At 32.4% G+C, this 19,937-nt stretch overlaps 2 protein-coding genes and 1 long non-coding RNA gene across 3 annotated transcripts; all 3 read left to right on the top strand.

Moving 5' to 3' along the window:
• Positions 1 to 840: 840 nt before the first annotated feature.
• On the top strand, positions 841 to 3,304 carry LOC131607470 (putative E3 ubiquitin-protein ligase RING1a). The gene is made up of 7 exons (XM_058879473.1): positions 841 to 931; positions 1,039 to 1,162; positions 1,534 to 1,592; positions 2,476 to 2,557; positions 2,664 to 2,784; positions 2,881 to 2,925; positions 3,080 to 3,304. The coding sequence occupies exons 1-7, from the start codon at positions 841 to 843 to the stop codon at positions 3,086 to 3,088; spliced, it is 531 nt and encodes a 176-aa protein (XP_058735456.1). The 3' UTR covers positions 3,089 to 3,304.
• A 4,824-nt stretch (positions 3,305 to 8,128) lies between these two features.
• Positions 8,129 to 8,638, top strand: LOC131605536 (uncharacterized). The gene has a single exon (XM_058877883.1). The coding sequence runs from the start codon at positions 8,129 to 8,131 to the stop codon at positions 8,636 to 8,638; it is 510 nt and encodes a 169-aa protein (XP_058733866.1).
• Positions 8,639 to 13,844: 5,206 nt separating this feature from the next.
• Positions 13,845 to 14,313, top strand: LOC131607469 (uncharacterized). Its single transcript, XR_009285315.1, has 3 exons — positions 13,845 to 13,937; positions 14,039 to 14,092; positions 14,186 to 14,313. It is a non-coding gene; the product is annotated as an uncharacterized LOC131607469 (long non-coding RNA).
• The last annotated feature ends 5,624 nt before the right edge of the window (positions 14,314 to 19,937 follow it).

The raw sequence follows: 19,937 nt of genomic DNA, 5'->3' as shown, positions 1-19,937 counted from the left end.
AAAAGAATAGTAAATTCATCAAATTGAGAAGTTCAAAGGGATGAGTTGGAATGAAAGGTGTTAGAGTAGAATGATTTATGGTTGGTTCACTAAGTAATGATTTACGTGGTTGAAATTTTTGTTTAAGTAGTTCAGTTGTTGTGGTGGTTTAGTTTGATACGAGGATAGAGAAGTTCTAACAAGTGTTTTATATGATGAAATATCACGTCCATGGTTAATAAATTCATTAACGTTTATTTCGGTTTTTAGGTTTATCGGGTGAGGTAATTGACAACTCCAAATTTAAGTAAAATACGTAAACTTTTATTAACTTATTTTATAAGCAATCAATACAAAAACAAAAAAAAAACTCAATTTATCTATGAAAAGTGAGAAAACATCTGTTTAGACTTTTCTAAAAATAAATCAAAAGGACTGAAAAACCACGATTCAACACGTAAAGAACAATCCAAAGCAAATCTCTGAAAAAATTTGATTAAGCGCAATTAGAATGTCCGATGTAAAAAATGTTATTGTCTAAAAAAGAAAAATACATAAAGTGGAAAACTATAATTAGGTAATAATAATAATAATAATATAAAAAACAATTAATATATTCTAAAAAAGGAAAATAAATAAAGTGGTAAACAATTAAAGATATGGTCAGGAGGGGTGCACTTAGTGTTCACGAATAGCTTGCATGAAGAACAAATCACCTTTGAAATTACAAAATTGTCTTTAAACTTTACATCATGTCAAATTTTTATTGGTGAATTACGTTTCATTTGCATTTGCAGTCTTATACGCAACAAGGAGTATAAAAGCAACTTGATAGTAAAAAAATCACTACGCTTGACCGCAATGTCAGAAAATCAGCATTCTCTCGTCGTCGAAGAGTCTCTCCAAGAGAACAAGGAGACTAACAATGAAGAGAAACCCGAAGATGAACTTGGTGAGAGTTATTTTTCTTATCTCAATTTCGTAATATTAATTACCGCTTCATTTTCATATCAACTCGTATCATTTGATTTTGTTATCAATTGCTGCTTATTTCATCAGATTTGACTCAAAAGCATTCCTCTGAAAATGGAGAAGAAGCTGAAAAAGTTGATGAAGAAGAAGAAGAGGAAGAGGAAGAAGAAGAAGGAGAGGAGGATGAAGAAGAAGGAGAAGAAGAAAAAAAGTATGTGAGACTAATTTCAGTTTTTTCATTATTCCATCAGATAAGTACTATTTCATTTTACCTCTTAAAATTTCGACGTGGATCTTGATTACTCCGTTCGATCTTAAGTATAAACAAAACGAGACATGTATTTTCGAATTATATTTTAGATCAGATAATAGAGTGAATCTTTATACATTGATGATTCTCCAAGGCATCCTTAAGTGCTGTGTGAGGTCTATTTTCTGGTTGTGCTTGTTAACTTCTATTGACTTAGCATATCTGTGCGTGATTTTAGTTTTAGGTTCATTATTAATCCAATTGTTTTTGTTGTCAAATTGTATAATACTCTACTGTTTGTAAATTTGTTTATTATTGTTGTTTCATTGCAGGTATGTGGTGTTAGATTTACCTTCACTTCGGAAAGAGATCGAATGCCCTATCTGTCTTGGTATGTAATTTTTAACTCATGCTACATTGCTTACTTTAATACTGTAATTTTGTTATGCTAAAAAATGAAAACATATCAAATTGTTAAACGTGCCGGTTAAATATTAGTTGATGAACAAATCTAAGATAATATTTAGATAAAAATAAAACCTATATAATTGATGATGTTGTGATTAATGGAACAAAACTTCTGCAATTGATTTGTTTTAAATGAAAGTTATAAATCATTCACAGCTTATGTTTTAAGTCAGATTTCATGAGATTATTTCTAAGAGAAAAATACAAACTTTTATATAGATTTTTCGATAGATATAACCAAGATTTTAAGAAACGGTCGTAGTTGTGAAACAGTCGCATAAAGGCTTTCACGATTTTGGTCTTAGATGTCTCAATATTAATTTTGGTCTTAGATTTTGGTCATGGTTGTGTGAATTAACTAATATAAAAACAGTGAGTAACGGTATCTAATGGAACAAAACTTCTGCAATTGATTTGTTTTAAATGAAAGTTATAAATCATTCACAGCTTATGTTTTAAGTTAGATTTCATGAGATTATTTCTAAGAGAAAAATACAAACTTTTATATAGATTTTTCGATAGATATAACCAAGATTTTAAGAAACGGTCGTAGTTGTGGAACAGTCGCATAAAGGCTTTCACGATTTTGATCTTAGATGTCTCAATATTGATTTTGGTCTTAGATTTTGGTCATGGTTGTGTGAATTAACTAATATAAAAGCAGTGAGTAACGGTATCGGTATTGGCAACTACCGATACCGTTTTATCACAATCGTTCTTGCAGTTGTATACGGTTTTTTAAAACCGAGATATAGCTAAGCTAACGTATATATGATGGTTGCATTGATTTCATTATATATGTGTAGGCATCATTCGAAACACAAATACTGTAATGGAATGCTTACATCGCTTTTGCAGAGAGTGCATACACAAGAGCATGCGACATGGGTTTGTCCTCAAACTAACTAACCACCATCTCTACTTTATATATTATTTCACACTTGGATTTATGTTGATTAGTTACCTCTAAATTATTTCTTTTTCTTTTTTCTAGTAACAAAGAATGTCCCACTTGTCGTGTGCATTGTCCTAGCAAAAGATCAGTAAGAGATGATCCATCCTTTGATGCTATAATTCAACTTATTTGTCCAAATATTGACGAGTTTGAGAAACAGGTGAGATATACATAATAATTACATGCATCTTATATATAAGAAAATTGTAATTTATTTGAATGAAAAACAAATCAACAAGGTTATGTTCTTTCCTAGGAATTGGCCTACATTGAAAAGGAACTGGATCAGCCTAATAAGAAGGTGATATACTTCACTACCAACATTTATTAAATATACATGTTTAATTAAAAATCTAAGTTCATATATATGAAAGTCTACTAGAGAAAACAAATGTGTAGATATATAACCAAACTAGTAGTATTATTTTTTAACTTCATAATTTATACTCTTTCAGGTGCCTTAAAAGCTTCATTTGCATCACATGGTGTAGAATTGGTAGGGTGGCACTTTGTGTAACTGGATATGCTAAACATAGTTCTAAACAGCTCTATTTCGATTACTATGAAATAAGTTTACAACAGCGACCTTGGACAAAGTTTTGTTATGATTTGTAATCATTAGGATAATATTTGCGTTTTTTTAGAATATTAATTTCATGTTGATTTACTGTTATAGTTGATAATACTAATTTGTTTAATAACATATGCCTCAAGTTTTCTTTACAAACGGTTAAATAGTGTTGGTCGATGATTCGCGAGATTTAAAGGTTACATTTTTTTTATAAGCAATGGAATATTATAACGAAACCGAGTATAAGGGGTACTCACCCATGGTTAATACGAAGGGAAGAATTCAAAGATTCCGAAAGACATTGAGCCCAAAAATAAAAATTAAAGCCAAGAAAGTAACTTAATCTTATGCACGATTTCTCCCTCATTAAAAATATCGGAGTTGAACAGGATTGCGTTACGCATACACCATAATGCCCAGCATGTGGCCAACCAGAAAATCATTTTCTTTCTTGGAGGAATTTTACCATTAAGAGAGCGACAAAAGGCCAACATATGGTCCACGACGCCAACAGCTACCACTGGAACAACCCCGAGCCAAGAAAAGATTCTGCTCCAAACAACTCTAGACAGAGGGCAAGAAAGAAGCAGGTGGGCCAAGGTTTCGTTTTCCATGAAGCAGAAGACGCAAACTTTGTCTCTGCTATCGATCAAAATCCCTCGCTTGGCCAATTGCTCCCTTATGGCCAACCTATCTCTAACACATCTCCAACCAAAGACTTGAATTTTTTAGGGGACAAAGGATTTCCAAATTATTTTAAAGGCTGCTAGTGATTCAGCCCCATACGAGATGTTAGAGGAAGATGCAGAAAATAATTTGTAGCCGGAACTTACCGAATACGACCCACTAATGCTCTTGAACCATTTGAAGGTGTCCTCCACTCCCCTCCTTGGAGCAGTGCCGGTAAGGTATAGTTGAAGAGCTGTTATCTCTGAAACGGCCTCATCATCATTAGTGCTTGGTTGCAGAAGCCAGCACCATTCGCCATTAACAAAAATCCCCATATTGGCGACAGCAGCATCCTTTTTAGGGGTGAAACTATAAACTGCGGGAAATAAAAGACTTAAAGGTTGAGAGCCGAACCACTTGGTATGCCAAAAGTTTATGTCAACACCGTTGCCCAGAACGCAACTAATACCAGTGCGAAACCAATCTTCATCCAAAGCCTCCATGTTGTTCGTGACAATGTCCCGCCACCACAAAGAGGATTTCGATATGGTCGTGGATGAGGCATTACTGAACACACAGTCAATTAATGCACCGTATCGAAACTCCAAGAGAGGGCGCCAAATTGCATCTTTATCTATAAGAAAACGCCATTTCCATTTGCACATTAAGGACTCGTTGAAAGCTTTTAGGCATTTAAAGGTTACATGTCATAAACAATCTGAAGTGTTTGTCCTTGTGTGTCTTACATATCACGATTCAAATAAAATGTCAAACTTAAATTTTCTATTGTCAATAGTGATAGCACAATTTATCTTAGCTATTAAAAAATTTAAACGACTTTGTATTGTTGTGTTGTGAGTCATTAAATGTTTCACAAACAGATTAGATTTTTTTCAAATGTGTGATTGTGCGAAAACACAACTGCGTGTAATCCAAACTATTTTGAATCCCACGTTAAAGCAGAACAATGAATACATGGTTTTTATTTTAAAATGTAGCTTCCAAAATCCTAACTTTATTTTGCATTTACTATTTCTGAAAATTCACTCAAAATCATTATATATTTCCAAGTTTTTTATTTTAAAATGTAGCTTCCAAAATCTTAACTATATTTTGCATTTACTATCTCTGAAATTCACTCAAAATCATTACATTGATTATTAAATTCTTAAATCTTCTTTGTAATACATCATTGATATCTACTTGTAAAGTTTTCAAAAAAATTCATTAAATATGATTTCATATTAATGTGGCAATTTATGCCTAAATTTCTAGCTAGGTTCATATTTTGGCCTTGAAGTCACTCCTGATAACTTTATGCCGACCTCAACTTTTTTTGTTTTCAAAAACGAAGTCATTCTAGTATCTTTGTTGTAGTTAAATATAAACACCATAGTACAATACCTCGTATTTCATAACAAAAGAACACATAATGAGAATGCCTCTAACTTTAGTTATTCTTGAATATCTCAAATGACTTGACATAATCAAAAATTCAAAAAAGACCTTATGAGCTTTTGGACTTCATTGACTTTGTTGAAATTGACGGTGAGAAAAACAGATGCTTTAAATTATGCAACTTAAAATATTTTTCTTTTTCAAAACTTTGTTAGAGTAAAATTTAGAAACCTTTTCTTTAAGACAACTTTAAATTTTCAAATGACCTAAACAACTTTGATCTCTAGAAAATTTTAATTTTTGGTTGATCAACTAGATGATCCAAAGAAATACTTCATGTTGAACAAAAATGACCACCAAATAATGCAAAAACCATCAAAAGATGTGACGGCTTGTTCCGTCGATACAAAGAAAATGGTTTTTCCATAACAATTTTGCATCATATGAAGTAGTGTCTCATTCGTTCTATTAGATGGACTATTTTTATCGAGGGTATTGTTCTATTAGATGAAGCAATGATTTGTTCCTTCATTTGATCAACATGTTTACAATCAGAGTAAACTCATGCGTCTCTTAAATGATCTCTCTGCTTCTAACATAGCTTTGTTTATCAAGAATACTTTCTACACATGAAAAAATTAGATAATAAATTAGAGAAATCTTTATTAACTAATGACGAAGCAAGGACGATGGCGTCCGAAAGTTACAGTGCCTCCGTCATCTTAGAACCTTGAATTGCCGGCGAGTCAACCCGCGAAAACTCCTACCAACATTGAAGGTGACACTACAACATCTGTTTCTGAGCAGATTGGGACTGAGTGGAAAAGAAACCCTAGATGACACAAAAGACCTACGCAAGTTATGGGTGGATGTGATCAACGAGAATCGCAACCCTACCAAGGGGATGACATGATGGCGTATGTGGTACCCGCTATGATTGAGGGTGAATTTGATATTGAAATTGAAGAGGAAGATGTTACATCTGAACTACGATTATGGGAGAATACCCTAATTCTCTATGGAATTGGGGAAGATCTCAGCATGAACGCGTTGAAGAATTATATGGCCAAGGCATGGAGTTTCATGGTGCTCCCTGATATGTACTATCATGAAGAGGGAGACTTCCTTCTCCGATTCAAAACTCACGATGACATGGATGCGATGATGATGAAAGGGCCGTATACACTATGCAACATACCTCTGATCCTTAAGGAGTGGCGGCTTGACTACAATGTGAAAGAGGATATGCTAAGGACCCTCACTATTTGGGTGAAACTGCCTAAGCTCCCTCCTCATATTTGAGGAGCTCGAAGCCTGAACAAGATTAGGAGTACGATTGGAGTCCCTTTGGTGACAGATGAGTGCACGACGCATAAGCTCCGAGTCTCCTATGCTAGGATTTTGGTGGAAGTTGATATTACACAAAAGTTGATTGATGAAATCACCATAAAGGATATGGAAAGAATGAAACTGAGATAACCCATCGAGTATGAATGGTGACCTAAATTTTGTGAGAAATGTCAGAAGGTGGGGCATCAATATGGGGTGGAGGTCAAGAAGAAAATATGGAAGCCAAAGTCTCAACGAATTGAGACAATACCAGAAATAGAAGCCATTACTCCAAAGGATGATAGGCTACATGTGGTGGAAGAGGAACATAACTATACATTACTAAACAAGGCTACTGGGAATAGAGATAAGAAGAAAATTACTTATGTTGAGTCCTATACTAACGTACCTTGTTTTAATGGGTTTGGGGTGCTAGAGGTTATGAATGACCCACTAGTAGCCTTAGGGAATATAACATGATAGTTTCCTGGAACATAAGGGGGCTCAATAAGATAGGCAAGCTGAGGGAGATTAGCTCCCGTCTCCTTGAGCTTAGGCCTGATATTTGCATTTTAATTGAGACCCGTGTTAAGAGTAATAAAGTAGCTAGTGTTAGAAATAAACTCAACCTACCTGGCAAGTACATGGACAATTACCATAATCATAGTAATGGTAGGATCTAGATTATTTGGAATGATGACAATGTTGATCTTAGATTTCTGAGTAGTAGCAGTCAGCATATACACTGTGGAGTCTATGACACTAATGGCAATTTTAAGTACTGGTTAAATGTAGTGTATGCCCATAATCAACTAGACCTTAGAAGGAGATTAAGGAAGACTATTGAGAGCCTGCATAAAAACCAACAGGGTCCCTGGTGTGTTATTGGTGATTACAACAATGTGCTTACTGTGCAGGATCGCATGGTGGGAACTTGGTTACTAAGGCAGAATATGAGGACCTCTAAAATTTGTTGATTTCCAATGGCCTTGTTGAGATGGATAGCTCTGGGGACTTCTTCACATTGTTTAACAAACAGAGTAGAAACCCTATCTATTCTAGAATTGATAGACTTATGGCTAATGTTGATTGGTTCCAAGATAATAGTGAAGACACTCTACACATCCTTCCACCTAATATTTATGATCATGCCTTACTTCACCTATCAATCCCCAAGAACAGACCCTAGCATAAAATGTTCAAGTTGAGTAATCACCTAACTGACATTGATGGTTATGAGGAGGTTGTGAGAAAGAGCTGGAGCAAACCTGCTAGAGGCAGACCTATGAATGTCCTTTGGCATAAATTACAGAGACTCAAGTATGCCTTAATATCTCTACACAAGTCTGATAATGAAATTAGGATGAATCTTGTCAAAAGTAGAAGTGAACTCTAAGCTGCCCAAACCACTCTTATGCAGAACATAATGGATAGCCAGAATATAGAGAGGGTTAAAAAGCTTATTGAAGAGGTCCTAAAATGGAATCTAATGGAGGAAAGAGTTATTCTATAGAGAACAAAAATTGACTGGCTGAAGATGAGGGATGGGAATAATGCATTATTCTATGCATATCTCAAAACCAAACAAAAAGCCAAGAGTATTACTATGCTAAGGAAAATGGATAGAACTACTATTACCAATCAAATTGAGTTTGAGCAGGAAATCCTTGATTTTCATGGCAGCCTCATGGGAGCAGAGAGTCCTAACCTAGCCCATATTGATGTTGAAGCCATGAGAAAAGGGAAGCAACTTAGTTGGGAGCAAAGGGAGTTTCTCCAAAGCCATATCATTATGCAGGAAATTGAAAATGCCCTTAAGGGGATTGGTAATTTGAAGAGTCCAGGTATTGATGGGTATGGAGCTAAATTTTTCAAATCTAGCTGGAGTATCATCAAAGAGGGTGTTGCTGCAACCATCCAGGAGTTCTTTGATCATGGTGAGTTGCATAGGAACTTCAACAAGACTGTGGTGACCTTGATACGTAAGAGTTCTAATATTAGTAGTATCAAGGATTATAGACATATTGATGGTTGCACAACCTTCTAAAAAATCATTTCTAGGATTCTCACTGCTAGGTTGGGTAAGGTTATGGGTACCATTAGTCTTTATCAGGCAGCTTTTGTTCCCGACCTGCATATACATAACCATATCATGTTAGCTTATGAGCTCATAAAGGGTTATGGTAGGAAAAATGGGACCCCTAGATGTATGATGCGCAGTTGGACCTCCAAAAAGCCTATGATATGGTGGATTAGAAGGCCCTTCAAAGTATCAAGATGGAGATGGATATGCCAAGTAGATTTATTGAGTCGATCACGACAACTGTTACCTCAATTTCCTATGTTTTCAATGTGAATGGTAAGTTGACTCATATTATGAAAGCATGTAGAGGAATAAGGCAAGGGGATCCCATATCCCCATTGCTCTTTGTGATAATGATGGAGTATTTGAATAGGCTCCTAGTGAAAGTGAAAAAAGATCCTAATTTCAACTATCATGCAAAGTGTGAGCATTTGGGACTATCCAACCTCACCTTTGCGGATGACATCCTTTTATTCTGCAGGGGGATATTATATCAATTGACATGATGCTTAACACTGTTAAGACTTTATCTTTGTCTACATGTCTTGTTTTAAACCCACACAAATGTAAACTGTTTTGTGGTGGAGTGGATGATATCACCAAAGCTGCTATCCAGGAGATCACTAGTTTTGATGAGGGGCATTTTCCAGTCAAATATCTTGGTGTGCCTCTGACAAGTAAAAGGCTTAATCTTAACCACTATCTTCCTCTTATTGATAAGATAGTTGGGAGGATTAGGAAATGAACTTCTAGGTTACTCAGTTATGCAGGTAGAGTCCGTCTCATCCAAAGTGTTGCTTTTGCCATAACAAAATATTGGCTCCAGTGTTTCCCTCTGCCCAAGTTTGTTCTGAATAGAATTGATACTATTTGTAGAACTGTTATATGGACAGGAAAACAAGACAAAAGCAGAAAGAGTCCCATAATCTGGAAAATCATCTGCAAGCCCAGGTGTAATAGAGGCCTCAACATTATCAATCTCACTTTATGGAACCAGGTGACTATGCTCAAATGCCATTGGAATGTTTGTAGACAAGCTAATAATCTGTGGGTTCAATGGGTTCATATGTACTACTTGAAGGGTAAGCAAGTGTTGGATGCTTTAGTAGGTAATACTTGGTCCTGGTTTACTCAAAATATTATGAGGCAGAGAGATAATCTCAACCAGATCCAACAGCTTTGAGACAAGATGCTTTGTAGCCAGAAGTTCTCAATGAAAAAAGTGTATACCATCTTTGTTGAGAATACTATTAGGGTGCCTTGGAGATACCTGATGCAACACAATCCTGCTAGGCCTCGTGCATTGATTACACTATGGATGTTGTGCCATGGCAGATTACCTGCTAAGGATAGACTTACTCGATTTGGTATGATACAAGATTCCACATGTAGCCTATGCACTACTACACCTGAAACTCTGCATCATGTCTTTTTTAATTTGAACAAAGGAATAACTGAATTTCGTTCTTATCCGATTTCAACAGAAGACGCGTGGAGCTTCAAGATGAAAGAAAGACATGTCGAGCGAAACGTGCCATGTTCTGGGAGAAAGGCCATTGAAGACAGTTATTTCAATTTATTATATATAGGATTCTTAATGTTAGGAATCTGTGTGTTCATTCATTTGTACAAAACCTCATATAAACTCAAAGTAGCTGCGCTATGGAGAAAGAATCCTTGAAAAATGTATGTGTAAAACACCATCTTTTTTCAGTTTTCAATTTACATTTCCATAATTTGTTCACTTCTTGCAATTTATTTTCAATTGCTTTTACTGCATTTCTTTACAAGTTCCGCAAAGTTACTTTAAGATTAACTTAGATTAATACCAATAATATCCTGAATTATGAATGTTGTCGAAGTGTTATTAGTTTCAAAGAAAATTATCTAAAACAAAAGCACATGTCCTAGGATCAATCTAGTCGATCATGTGAGTAACCAAACACTTTCATTTTGGAATACTAGCGCTTGTTTACCAAATTTAAGGGTAAATTGTTCCCTCGTTTACAAATTGGATTATACTTCCTCTTCAGATAGGATGGGATGAGGGCATATGATTTCAGCATGAGTTATTTCTCCCCGTACATTTGATATGAGTGCATCTAACAACCAAGAAGAAGTGTCTTTCTTCGAGGGATCTGCAAACATCTTTTCTGATCCTAAGTCATCAGATATAGATATGATTTTTGGCCCTACGTAATCGCTAATAATATATGGAGGAGGAGAATCAAGGGATGACCTATATGAAGTTTCCACTTTATAGTCACTAACTAAATTGACAGTGTTATCACTCATCCAACCCAAAAGAAGTAAATGCTGAAGAAAAAGCTCGAGTCATAAAGGTAATTCATGGTAGGAGGTTGATGGAGTGGGAGGAGTGAAAAAGGAAAATTTTTTAAGCGAATCTCTGAATCACTTCTAGTGATGCTCTTAGAAAAAAGGAACAAAGACGTTTGTCTAGAAAATTAACTGGAAGCTTTAAAGCTAAAAGGTTGTAAAAACTTTCAAATATCCAACTCACCCTGTTTATAAGCGATGATAGTTGAAGGATCACAATATTAGAGTCTAGAAATCCACTCATGGAAACATGCCAAACTCAAGTGCACTTAAGCACTCTGTGAACTGCGTCATACCCTAGGGTGTCACATCATCACATGTGTCAAACATGGGTGATGAAACATCTCAATGATGGAACCACACACATTAAATAAGCCTCTGGCCTGTTACTTTTTAAAAATTGATCCCAAGCAATACATTTCTACTTCACACCGGACTACAACACGAAGGCCGATCAATGATACTTAAAGCTTACCCGACTATTTTAGTGTCCGGCCAAGCCTTAAGGACTATTCTAGACCGGCCAAAGGCCCAATACGTCTCATGCCCACTCTATTCGACTCAAATATAATAATAGTTCACATGTTGGAGTGTTAACCACGCAACTCCTCCTCGCGCCGCCATAAAGGAGATCAGAGCCACCGTTCAATATTGACAATTATCAGTCTCTCATCATTTATAATTCCTTCGTAAGACTAGAACATTCATTTTTGGTTTCCAAACGGAACAATAATATATTTACTAAACTTTATTTACTAAAATGATAATTTATTTATCTCCATAAATTATAATTAACAAATAATAACAATAATACTATTAATAATAATAATAAAAGTAATTTATATAATAATAATAATAATAATAATAATAGTAGTAGAAATAAGAATATAATAGTAATAATAATAATATTGTAAGAAAACAATTAATATTATCTTAAAAAAACACAAATTAATAAAATGGTAAATAATTAAGTGTGAGCTGGTCAGGAGGAGTGCACCTAGTCATGATGAAATGGCATGCATGAATAACAAATCACCTTTGAAATTACAAAATTATCTTTAAACTTGCATATTGTCAAATTTTTATTGGTGAATTATGCTTCATTTGCATTTGCATTCATATGCTTAACGAGTATAAAAGCAAGTTCACCGTAAAAAAAAATCACTACGCTTGATCACAATGTCAGAAAATCAGCATTCTCCCGTGGTGGAAGAGTCTCTCCAAGAGAACCATGAGACTAAAAATGAGGTCATGAACATCGAGGAGAAATCCAAAGATGAATCTGGTTAGCGTTATTTTTCTCATCTCAAATTTCATAATTATTGCTTCATTGTATCAAATCCTATTATTTGATTTTGTGATCTATTGCTGATTTGTTTTCATCAGGATTGACTCAAAGGCAGTCCTCTGAAAATGAAGAAGAAGTTGATGAAAAAGAAATTGAAGAAGTTGATGAGGAAGAAGCGGATGAAGAAGAAGAAGAAGCGGATGAAGAAGAAGAAGAAGATGAAGAAGAAGACGATGAAGAAGATGATGAAGAAGAAGATGAAGAAGAAGACAAGTATGTAAAACTAATTCCAGTTTTCTCATTAACTCATCTAATTAGTACTATATCATTTACTGTTTTATTCTCAAAACAATCATTTTACTTGTTGAATTTTCAAGGTGGATTTTCACTACTCCATTCAACCATAAATATAAACAAAACAAAACATGTATTTGGGATAAATTCAAATCAAAGAGTGTATTTTTTTAATTATATTTTAGATCGGATATAGCAAATGAATCTTCATAGTCTTATACTCTGGTTTTTACTTGTATTGGGTCTATTTTCTAGTTGTGTATAGTTTTTTGCTTACATGTTTTTGGGTTCATTATTATTCCAATTGTTTATGTTGTCAAAATTTGATTGTTCTAAGTGAATTGCATCTGATTTTGATGTTTTTAGGTTCTTACTGATTCAATTTTTATATGAGGATTTGAGATATATAGATCTTCAACACAAAATACTTTTGTACATAGATCTATGAACGATTTGAAAATTCACTTGATCACGTGAAATATTTTTTGAAAATCGATCTAACTTGATGGAAACTATAATATGAAAGTCCTTCTCTCTAAAATGAAACTGTTCGTACTTTATGACTAAGTGATCAATCTCTGTAAATTGTATTTTCTAACATTTGTAAATTTCTTTTTTGTTGTTTCATTGCAGTCTCAGGTATCTGAGGCTAGATTCATCTTCCTTTCGCAAAGATGTTGAATGTCCTATCTGTCTTGGTATGTAATTTATAACTCAAGCTAGATTGCTTAATTTATTACTGTGAATAAGGATAATTTTGTTGAAAATTATGTTATACAAAAAAATATTCATATTTTTAAACAGGCCTGTTTAATATTGGTTGATGAACAAATTTAAGATAATATTTAGATACAAATAAAACCTATATAAGTAATAACGCTGAAATTAATGGAAGATAACTTCTGCATAGCCAACAATGAATTTGTTTTTAATGGCATTTTACAATATATATATATATATATATATATATATATATATATATATATATATATATATATATATATATATGCATTGATTGCATTATATATATGTGTAGGCATCATTCGAGACACAGTTACTGTAATGAAATGCTTGCATCGCTTTTGCAGAGAGTGCATACACAAGAGCATTCGACTTGGGTTTGTCCTCAAACTAACCACTATCTCTGCTTTATTTAATTTCACAGTTGAATTTGTATTGATTAATTTGTTACCTCTAAATTATTTCTTTTTCATTTTTTGTAGTAAAAAAGAATGTCCTACTTGTCGTGTACATTGTCCTAGCAAAAGATCTCTGAGAGATGATCCATCCTTTGATGCTATCATTCAAGTTTTATATCCAAATATTGACAAGTCTGAGAAAGAGGTAAGATATACATATTAATTGCATGCATCTTAGATATAAGAAAGTTCTAATTTATTTGAATGAAAAAACAAATTAACAAGATTATATATATTATTTTCTAGGAATTGGCTTCGATTGAAAAAGAATTCGATCTGCCTAATAAGAAGAATAAGAAGGTAATATATTTCATGTTACTAGAGAAAATAAATGTCCTGATGTATAGTCAAACTAGTATTTTTGTTATAACTTTATAATTTATGTTCTTTCAGGCCCGTTGAAATATTTAGGTGCATCACATGTTGTAGGATTGCTAAAGGGGTGTTATTGTGCACTAGTTTACAATAGCCACACCATATTCAACATTCAAAGGATGAAATTATACTTTTGTGAAGTGGACAAGGTTTTGATATGGTTTGAAATGATTAGAATAATATTTGCGTTTTTGTTGGAATATTAACTTTAAGTCGATTTCATGTCCTTGTTGACAAATATTAAAACTGTTGTAGTAATCATGCCCCTATTTTTTTTCTTTCAAATGGTTAAATATCGAAATGGTTGATAACTCAAAGGATTTTAAGGTTGCATGTTTTAAACAAACTAAAACATCTTTGTTCTTGAGTGTCTTACAAGTCACGAGTCTAATAAAAAGTTAGATTTGAATTTACTGCGGTCAAAAGTGATTATTGGATAATTTTTTTGTGTGTGTTACAAGAGGGTAAAAAGTCTAAAGAAACAAAAAAACTACATTCTACTAACACGTGGATACAAATTTCGACAAGATCCGAAAAAATATTGAACTGATTCTACAGAGAAAACATCATAAAGTTGAAGATTTGAACCATTCAACCCCAAGTCTATCAATGCATCTGCACATTTGTTTGATTCACGGTATGTGTGATTTATGTGAATCTCCCAATCACAATCAAGGAAAACCTTGATTCTTTGTAACAAGATCCCGGTGATCCTGACATCAAGGCCCATATGAAGCACAAGGATCATCCAAACCTAACTTTTTGACTTAAAACTACTGAACATCTTAAAGTTGACGAGTTATCCCTGAAAAGGATGATGTTAGTAGTGTTTTGACGCGATTAAGTCCAACAAGGTGGTTGCATAAATAGTTGGGACCACCATCTGTTTTAAGTATTGAGACGATTATAGGCGCAATCAACATCATGGTCGACGATCCTTCAAATTATTCGTTCCTTTTTGTGGACTTAGAAAAAAATGATATACATCCCCTTTGACGGGTGTTCAGTTCTGTTTTATGAGTTTCTGTTCACCAGAATAGATCTGCGGGTGTCGTTGTCTAAATTTGAAGTGGTCATACTAAAGAACTTAAATTCCCCCCTCTCAAATTCATCCGGACTCCTAGGCCTTCATGAGGGTGTTCCAGTTTTGGGTTAAGCATAAATCTTAGAAACCTTCTCCCTGAATGTTCTTCAACCTAGTATACAGCACACCTCCTACAATGACACCCATGATCAACGGATTATCAAAATTCGGGTGCTAAATATTTCATATATATGCTGAATATAATCTAGGTGTAGATAATCTAGCCTTGAATATATGGTGAATCTTGTTGACTTGAGCATATATGATCATTCTCTTAAGACTAGATGTTTATTTCTTTTATAACTTAGTGCAAATGATCATTTTAGTTAATTCAATTGACTCTAGCGAACATGATAATTTCTTGTCGTCTGGTATATATGATCAATCCCTTTATTCTTGGGGTAGATGAGCATCATATGGATAAAGATGATTACTTATTTTCTTCGGAGTATAGATGATCATTTCTTTTGTAGAATATCACGTCTTTAATTTTGTATATGACTGCAAATATGCTACATGGAAGTAGGGCTGGAAATGAGTCGAGTCGAGTCGAACTCGCCTCAGTTCAGTTCGACTCATTAAGAATTGCCCGAGTTCGAGTTCGAGTTCGAGTTCATGACGAACTTCTTTTTCAGCTCAAACTCGACTCGTTAAGAATGAGCCGAGTTTTAGTTCGAGTTCGAGTTTATCACGAACTTTTTTTCAACTCAAACTCGACTTGTTAGAAATTCACGAAGATCTCGATTCAACTCGTTAGGTTTATCTTGTTAGGTTCAACTCGCTTATTTCACGGACTTAAAAATTATTTTTTAAAGTATATATATATATATATATATATATATATATATATATATATATATATATATATATATATATATATTATCAATTAAAATTATCAATTAAAACCGTTAGATTAAAATAAAATATGATACTAAGATGTAGAGCAAACCTTTAAACCTACTCTTAAAAGACAATATAATCTATCTCATATATAATCGAGTTAACTCATGAACCTAACGAGTCAAACTATGTATAGTTCAAGTTCAGCTCATTTAGCTAACGAACTTAGTTTTTAGCTCATACTCAGCTCATTTGGTTCATGAACCTAGTTCAACGATTTAATTTTCGAATCGAGTTTCGAACTATTTTCGAGTTAGTTTGGTTCATTGTCAGCCCTACATGGAAGCAAAAAAAATCATAATATCAATTGTTCTTCATTGTATTGTTATAATAAAAACCCTTCAAATAAAGGTAGTTGTTTTGTATACCTTATTGAAATAGTAGGGGATCTGATATCAGGACACAACTCAGATCAGGGATTCCTAAAAAGAGAACATGTTCCTCAATAGTAATGGGGTATTGTTTTCGAACATAAGGCCATTAACCTGTTAGAACAAGATTTGTTCTGATCAATATTCTTGTTTTGATGATAACAATGTATATGAATTTTGTATAAGATAATGTGGTACTCTAATCCTTTACATTTTCCATTTCAGGAAATATATAAAGAGTATGCACAGTTCAGCGCTAGAAGCACTGACTCAGAAGGTTCAAGATTGCAACACCAAAACATGCTCTCGCAAGACATCAGAAGATGGTCAAGCAGAATCAAAACATGCTCTATGAAGCATTAGAAGAACATGAGATCAGAAGCAGAAGCACTGAAGTTCTTATGGTATCACGCTCAAGCACTTCAAGGTCAGAAGACAAGAAGATGCTCAGCACCAAGCTGTTTGACTCTGATTATTCAAACGTTGTATCTACAAACATCAGATCAGAAGCAAGTACAAGATGACAGACTACACTGACTGACAAAAAGAACGTTAGAAGCTACAAAAGGCAAAGTCAGTAGAGGCAGCAAAAGCAAGGCTCGAGGTAGTTGACAAAAGAGTGAAACATTAAATGTAGAGATGTACGGAACATGTAATGCATTAAATGCTCCCAACGGCCATCTTCTCAAAACGCCTATAAATATGAAGTTCTGATCAGAAGCACAAAATGAACAACTCTTGAAAAATACTGAAACGCTGCTGAATTCATTCTTACGAACTTCATCTTCAACCTTACTTCACTTGTAATATCTTAGTGAGAATTAAGCTTAGAACTTAAGAGAAATATCACAGTTGTGATCATAGCTTTCTAAGAAGCATTTGAATACTCTTGTAAACATTTATTTTTATATTGATTTGTAAAAGGTTCCTAGAGTGATCAGTGAGATCAGTAGACTCTAGAAGACTTAGAAGTTTCTAAGTGGTGTTTTCCTAGGGTGATCAAGGTGTGATCAGAATACTCTAGAAGACTTAGAGTGTTTCTAAGTGGATAACCATTGTAATCAAGATTGATTAGTGGATTAAATCCTCAGTTGAGGTAAATCACTCTAAGGGGGTGGACTGGAGTAGTTTCGTTAACAACGAACCAGGATAAAAATATTGTGTTCATTGTTTTTATCTTAAGAGTTTTTAAAGTCACACTTATTCAACTCCCCCCCCCCTTTTCTAAGTGTTTTTCTATCCTTCATAACCGAAGAAGACTAAGATTGTGGAACAACAACTTGGGAAGGATGAGCACCCATGAACGAAGTCAAAGGAACATATCGAGAAGCAATAGACAACAACCAAATGTTCTGGAACAATTCTGCACTACACACAAATAGTCCAATAAGGCAATATTTTCTGCAGGTCAGGGTGTTATAACTAGTATGATTGTTTCTTCTACAAATACCATATTTTGTAAATTATTAGCAACATTCAATCTATCAAACAATTAATATTATGTATTTTACTTTATTTATTTATTTTTATGTATTTTTTAGCCTAGTAGTTCAATTTCTCACGTCTATGTTAACGTTCTATGGAGTAGTTAAAAATCTTTAACTGTGGAACAAAATTCTTTCCTTAGTTGAATCTCGACTAAACTTTCAATATTCGATAATAAAACCTATAAGTAAAAGAACTATTCTCTCTTTCATTTATTAATTTTTTTTAATGTGACAAAAGGGGTATGGTGTTGCGAGCTCAAACTCTTATCAATTAACTAATATTTAATGATCAGTCAATATATATAAACTTATCTTCTAATTTTATTATATTCAAGTAATTTTATATTATTATTATTATTATTACTATTATTATTATTATTATTATTAATTTTTAAAAAACTTATTATATTAAAAATATATTAAATTTTGGTATATAAAATATATTTTATTTAATATAAATACTTTAATATTACAAATCAATACTATAAGTACCGTTAATTCTTGTAATTATTTTAACTCGTGACATGATTTCAATCCACAAAAATCTAGTCATGGTAAATTCGTGTCTTGAATAATTATGAATAAAAAATGGTACTTTCTATAATTAAAAAATTCAAAATTAAAAGTGAAATGTATTAGGTAGAAATTTAAAATCAAATACTTTTGATTTTTTTTCTAAAATACATTTAACTTTTTAATTTAATTTTACATAAAGTTCATTACATTTAACTTTTAATTTAATTTTACATAAATTTCATATTTATCATTTTTAAATTAATATCCCTATAATATATCACATGATTTAATGAATTTAATTTTTAATTCCACAATTAATTAATGAATAGTTTACAAAAGTTTTTCATAAAAAAAATATATTTGAAGAATGAGATGATGTCTCAATAGTTAAAATTTAATATTATAATCTCATCAAATATTATATGTTCCTTTTTATTTATAATAATAAATATCCCCAAATTTTAATTTATAAAATTGGTAATTTGAAAAATGCATGCTGAAGTGAAAATATTAAATTTAAATTCAGTCATTAGAATGCAAATATATTTAAAAAATTGAGAGAGAATTTTGTTGTTTATTGTACTCCTTATAGAAACTAGTTTTTAGACTTGTCCAAAAAAGATTCCTAATTAAAAAAAATATATTTATTATAAAAGTAGTCATTAGTAATTGCTTGAACTAATAAACTTAATACATTGAATGACAATTAAAAAAAAATTAAATGGAATAAAAAAAACAAAATTTAATAAAAAGCAATAAATTAAAAAGAATTAAATATGATTTTTCAAAACCTTATTAAAGAGGCCATATATAAAACAAAATCTCGTTTTATTTTGATATATCTAATTTTATTTATTTTTTATCTTTATTGAAATAAATTAGTTTTTGGTTGAAAATAAATAAATAAAATGAGTCATTAGTTTAAGGTTTTTTTTACAAAAATTAAAAAATATAATATAGTAAAATTATAAAAATGTATATATATTTATTAAACTAACTTTATTAATATGTTAAAAGATGAGTACATAGTAATTATTATATAACATAAGTTATAAAATAACAATAATTTATATATTAAAATGTGAGAATGATATTCTTTTAAATAACTCTTATTTTAAAATGCAGGGATTATATTTTTATTTACCTCCATAAAATATAATTAAAATAAGAATAATAATAATAATAATAATAATAATAATAATAATAATGTAAAAAATAATATTGTCTAAAAAAGAAAAATACATAAAGTGGAAAACTTTAAATAGATAATAATAATATTAATAATAATGTAAAAAATAATATTTTCTAAAAAAAGAAAAATAATTAATAAAAGTAGTCATTAGTAATTGCTTGAACTAATAAGGTTAATACATTGAATAACAATTAAAAAAAATCAAATGGAATGAAAAAAA

The sequence above is a fragment of the Vicia villosa genome, linkage group LG5 (genome assembly GCF_029867415.1).
Source record: "Vicia villosa cultivar HV-30 ecotype Madison, WI linkage group LG5, Vvil1.0, whole genome shotgun sequence".
Classification (NCBI taxonomy): domain Eukaryota; kingdom Viridiplantae; phylum Streptophyta; class Magnoliopsida; order Fabales; family Fabaceae; genus Vicia; species Vicia villosa.
This window is presented reverse-complemented; position numbering and strand designations above follow the sequence as displayed.

What these genes read in the sequence shown, in the direction of transcription:
- LOC131607470 (XM_058879473.1), top strand. Translation starts at nt 841, where the DNA reads ATGTCAGAAAATCAGCATTCTCTCGTCGTCGAAGAGTCTCTCCAAGAG. An exon ending in GAAGGAGAAGAAGAAAAAAA is followed by an intron (nt 1,163 to 1,533) that starts GTATGTGAGACT and finishes GTTTCATTGCAG; the next exon opens with GTATGTGGTGTTAGATTTAC. An exon ending in CACAAGAGCATGCGACATGG is followed by an intron (nt 2,558 to 2,663) that starts GTTTGTCCTCAA and finishes TCTTTTTTCTAG; the next exon opens with TAACAAAGAATGTCCCACTT.
- LOC131605536 (XM_058877883.1), top strand. Translation starts at nt 8,129, where the DNA reads ATGAGGGATGGGAATAATGCATTATTCTATGCATATCTCAAAACCAAA.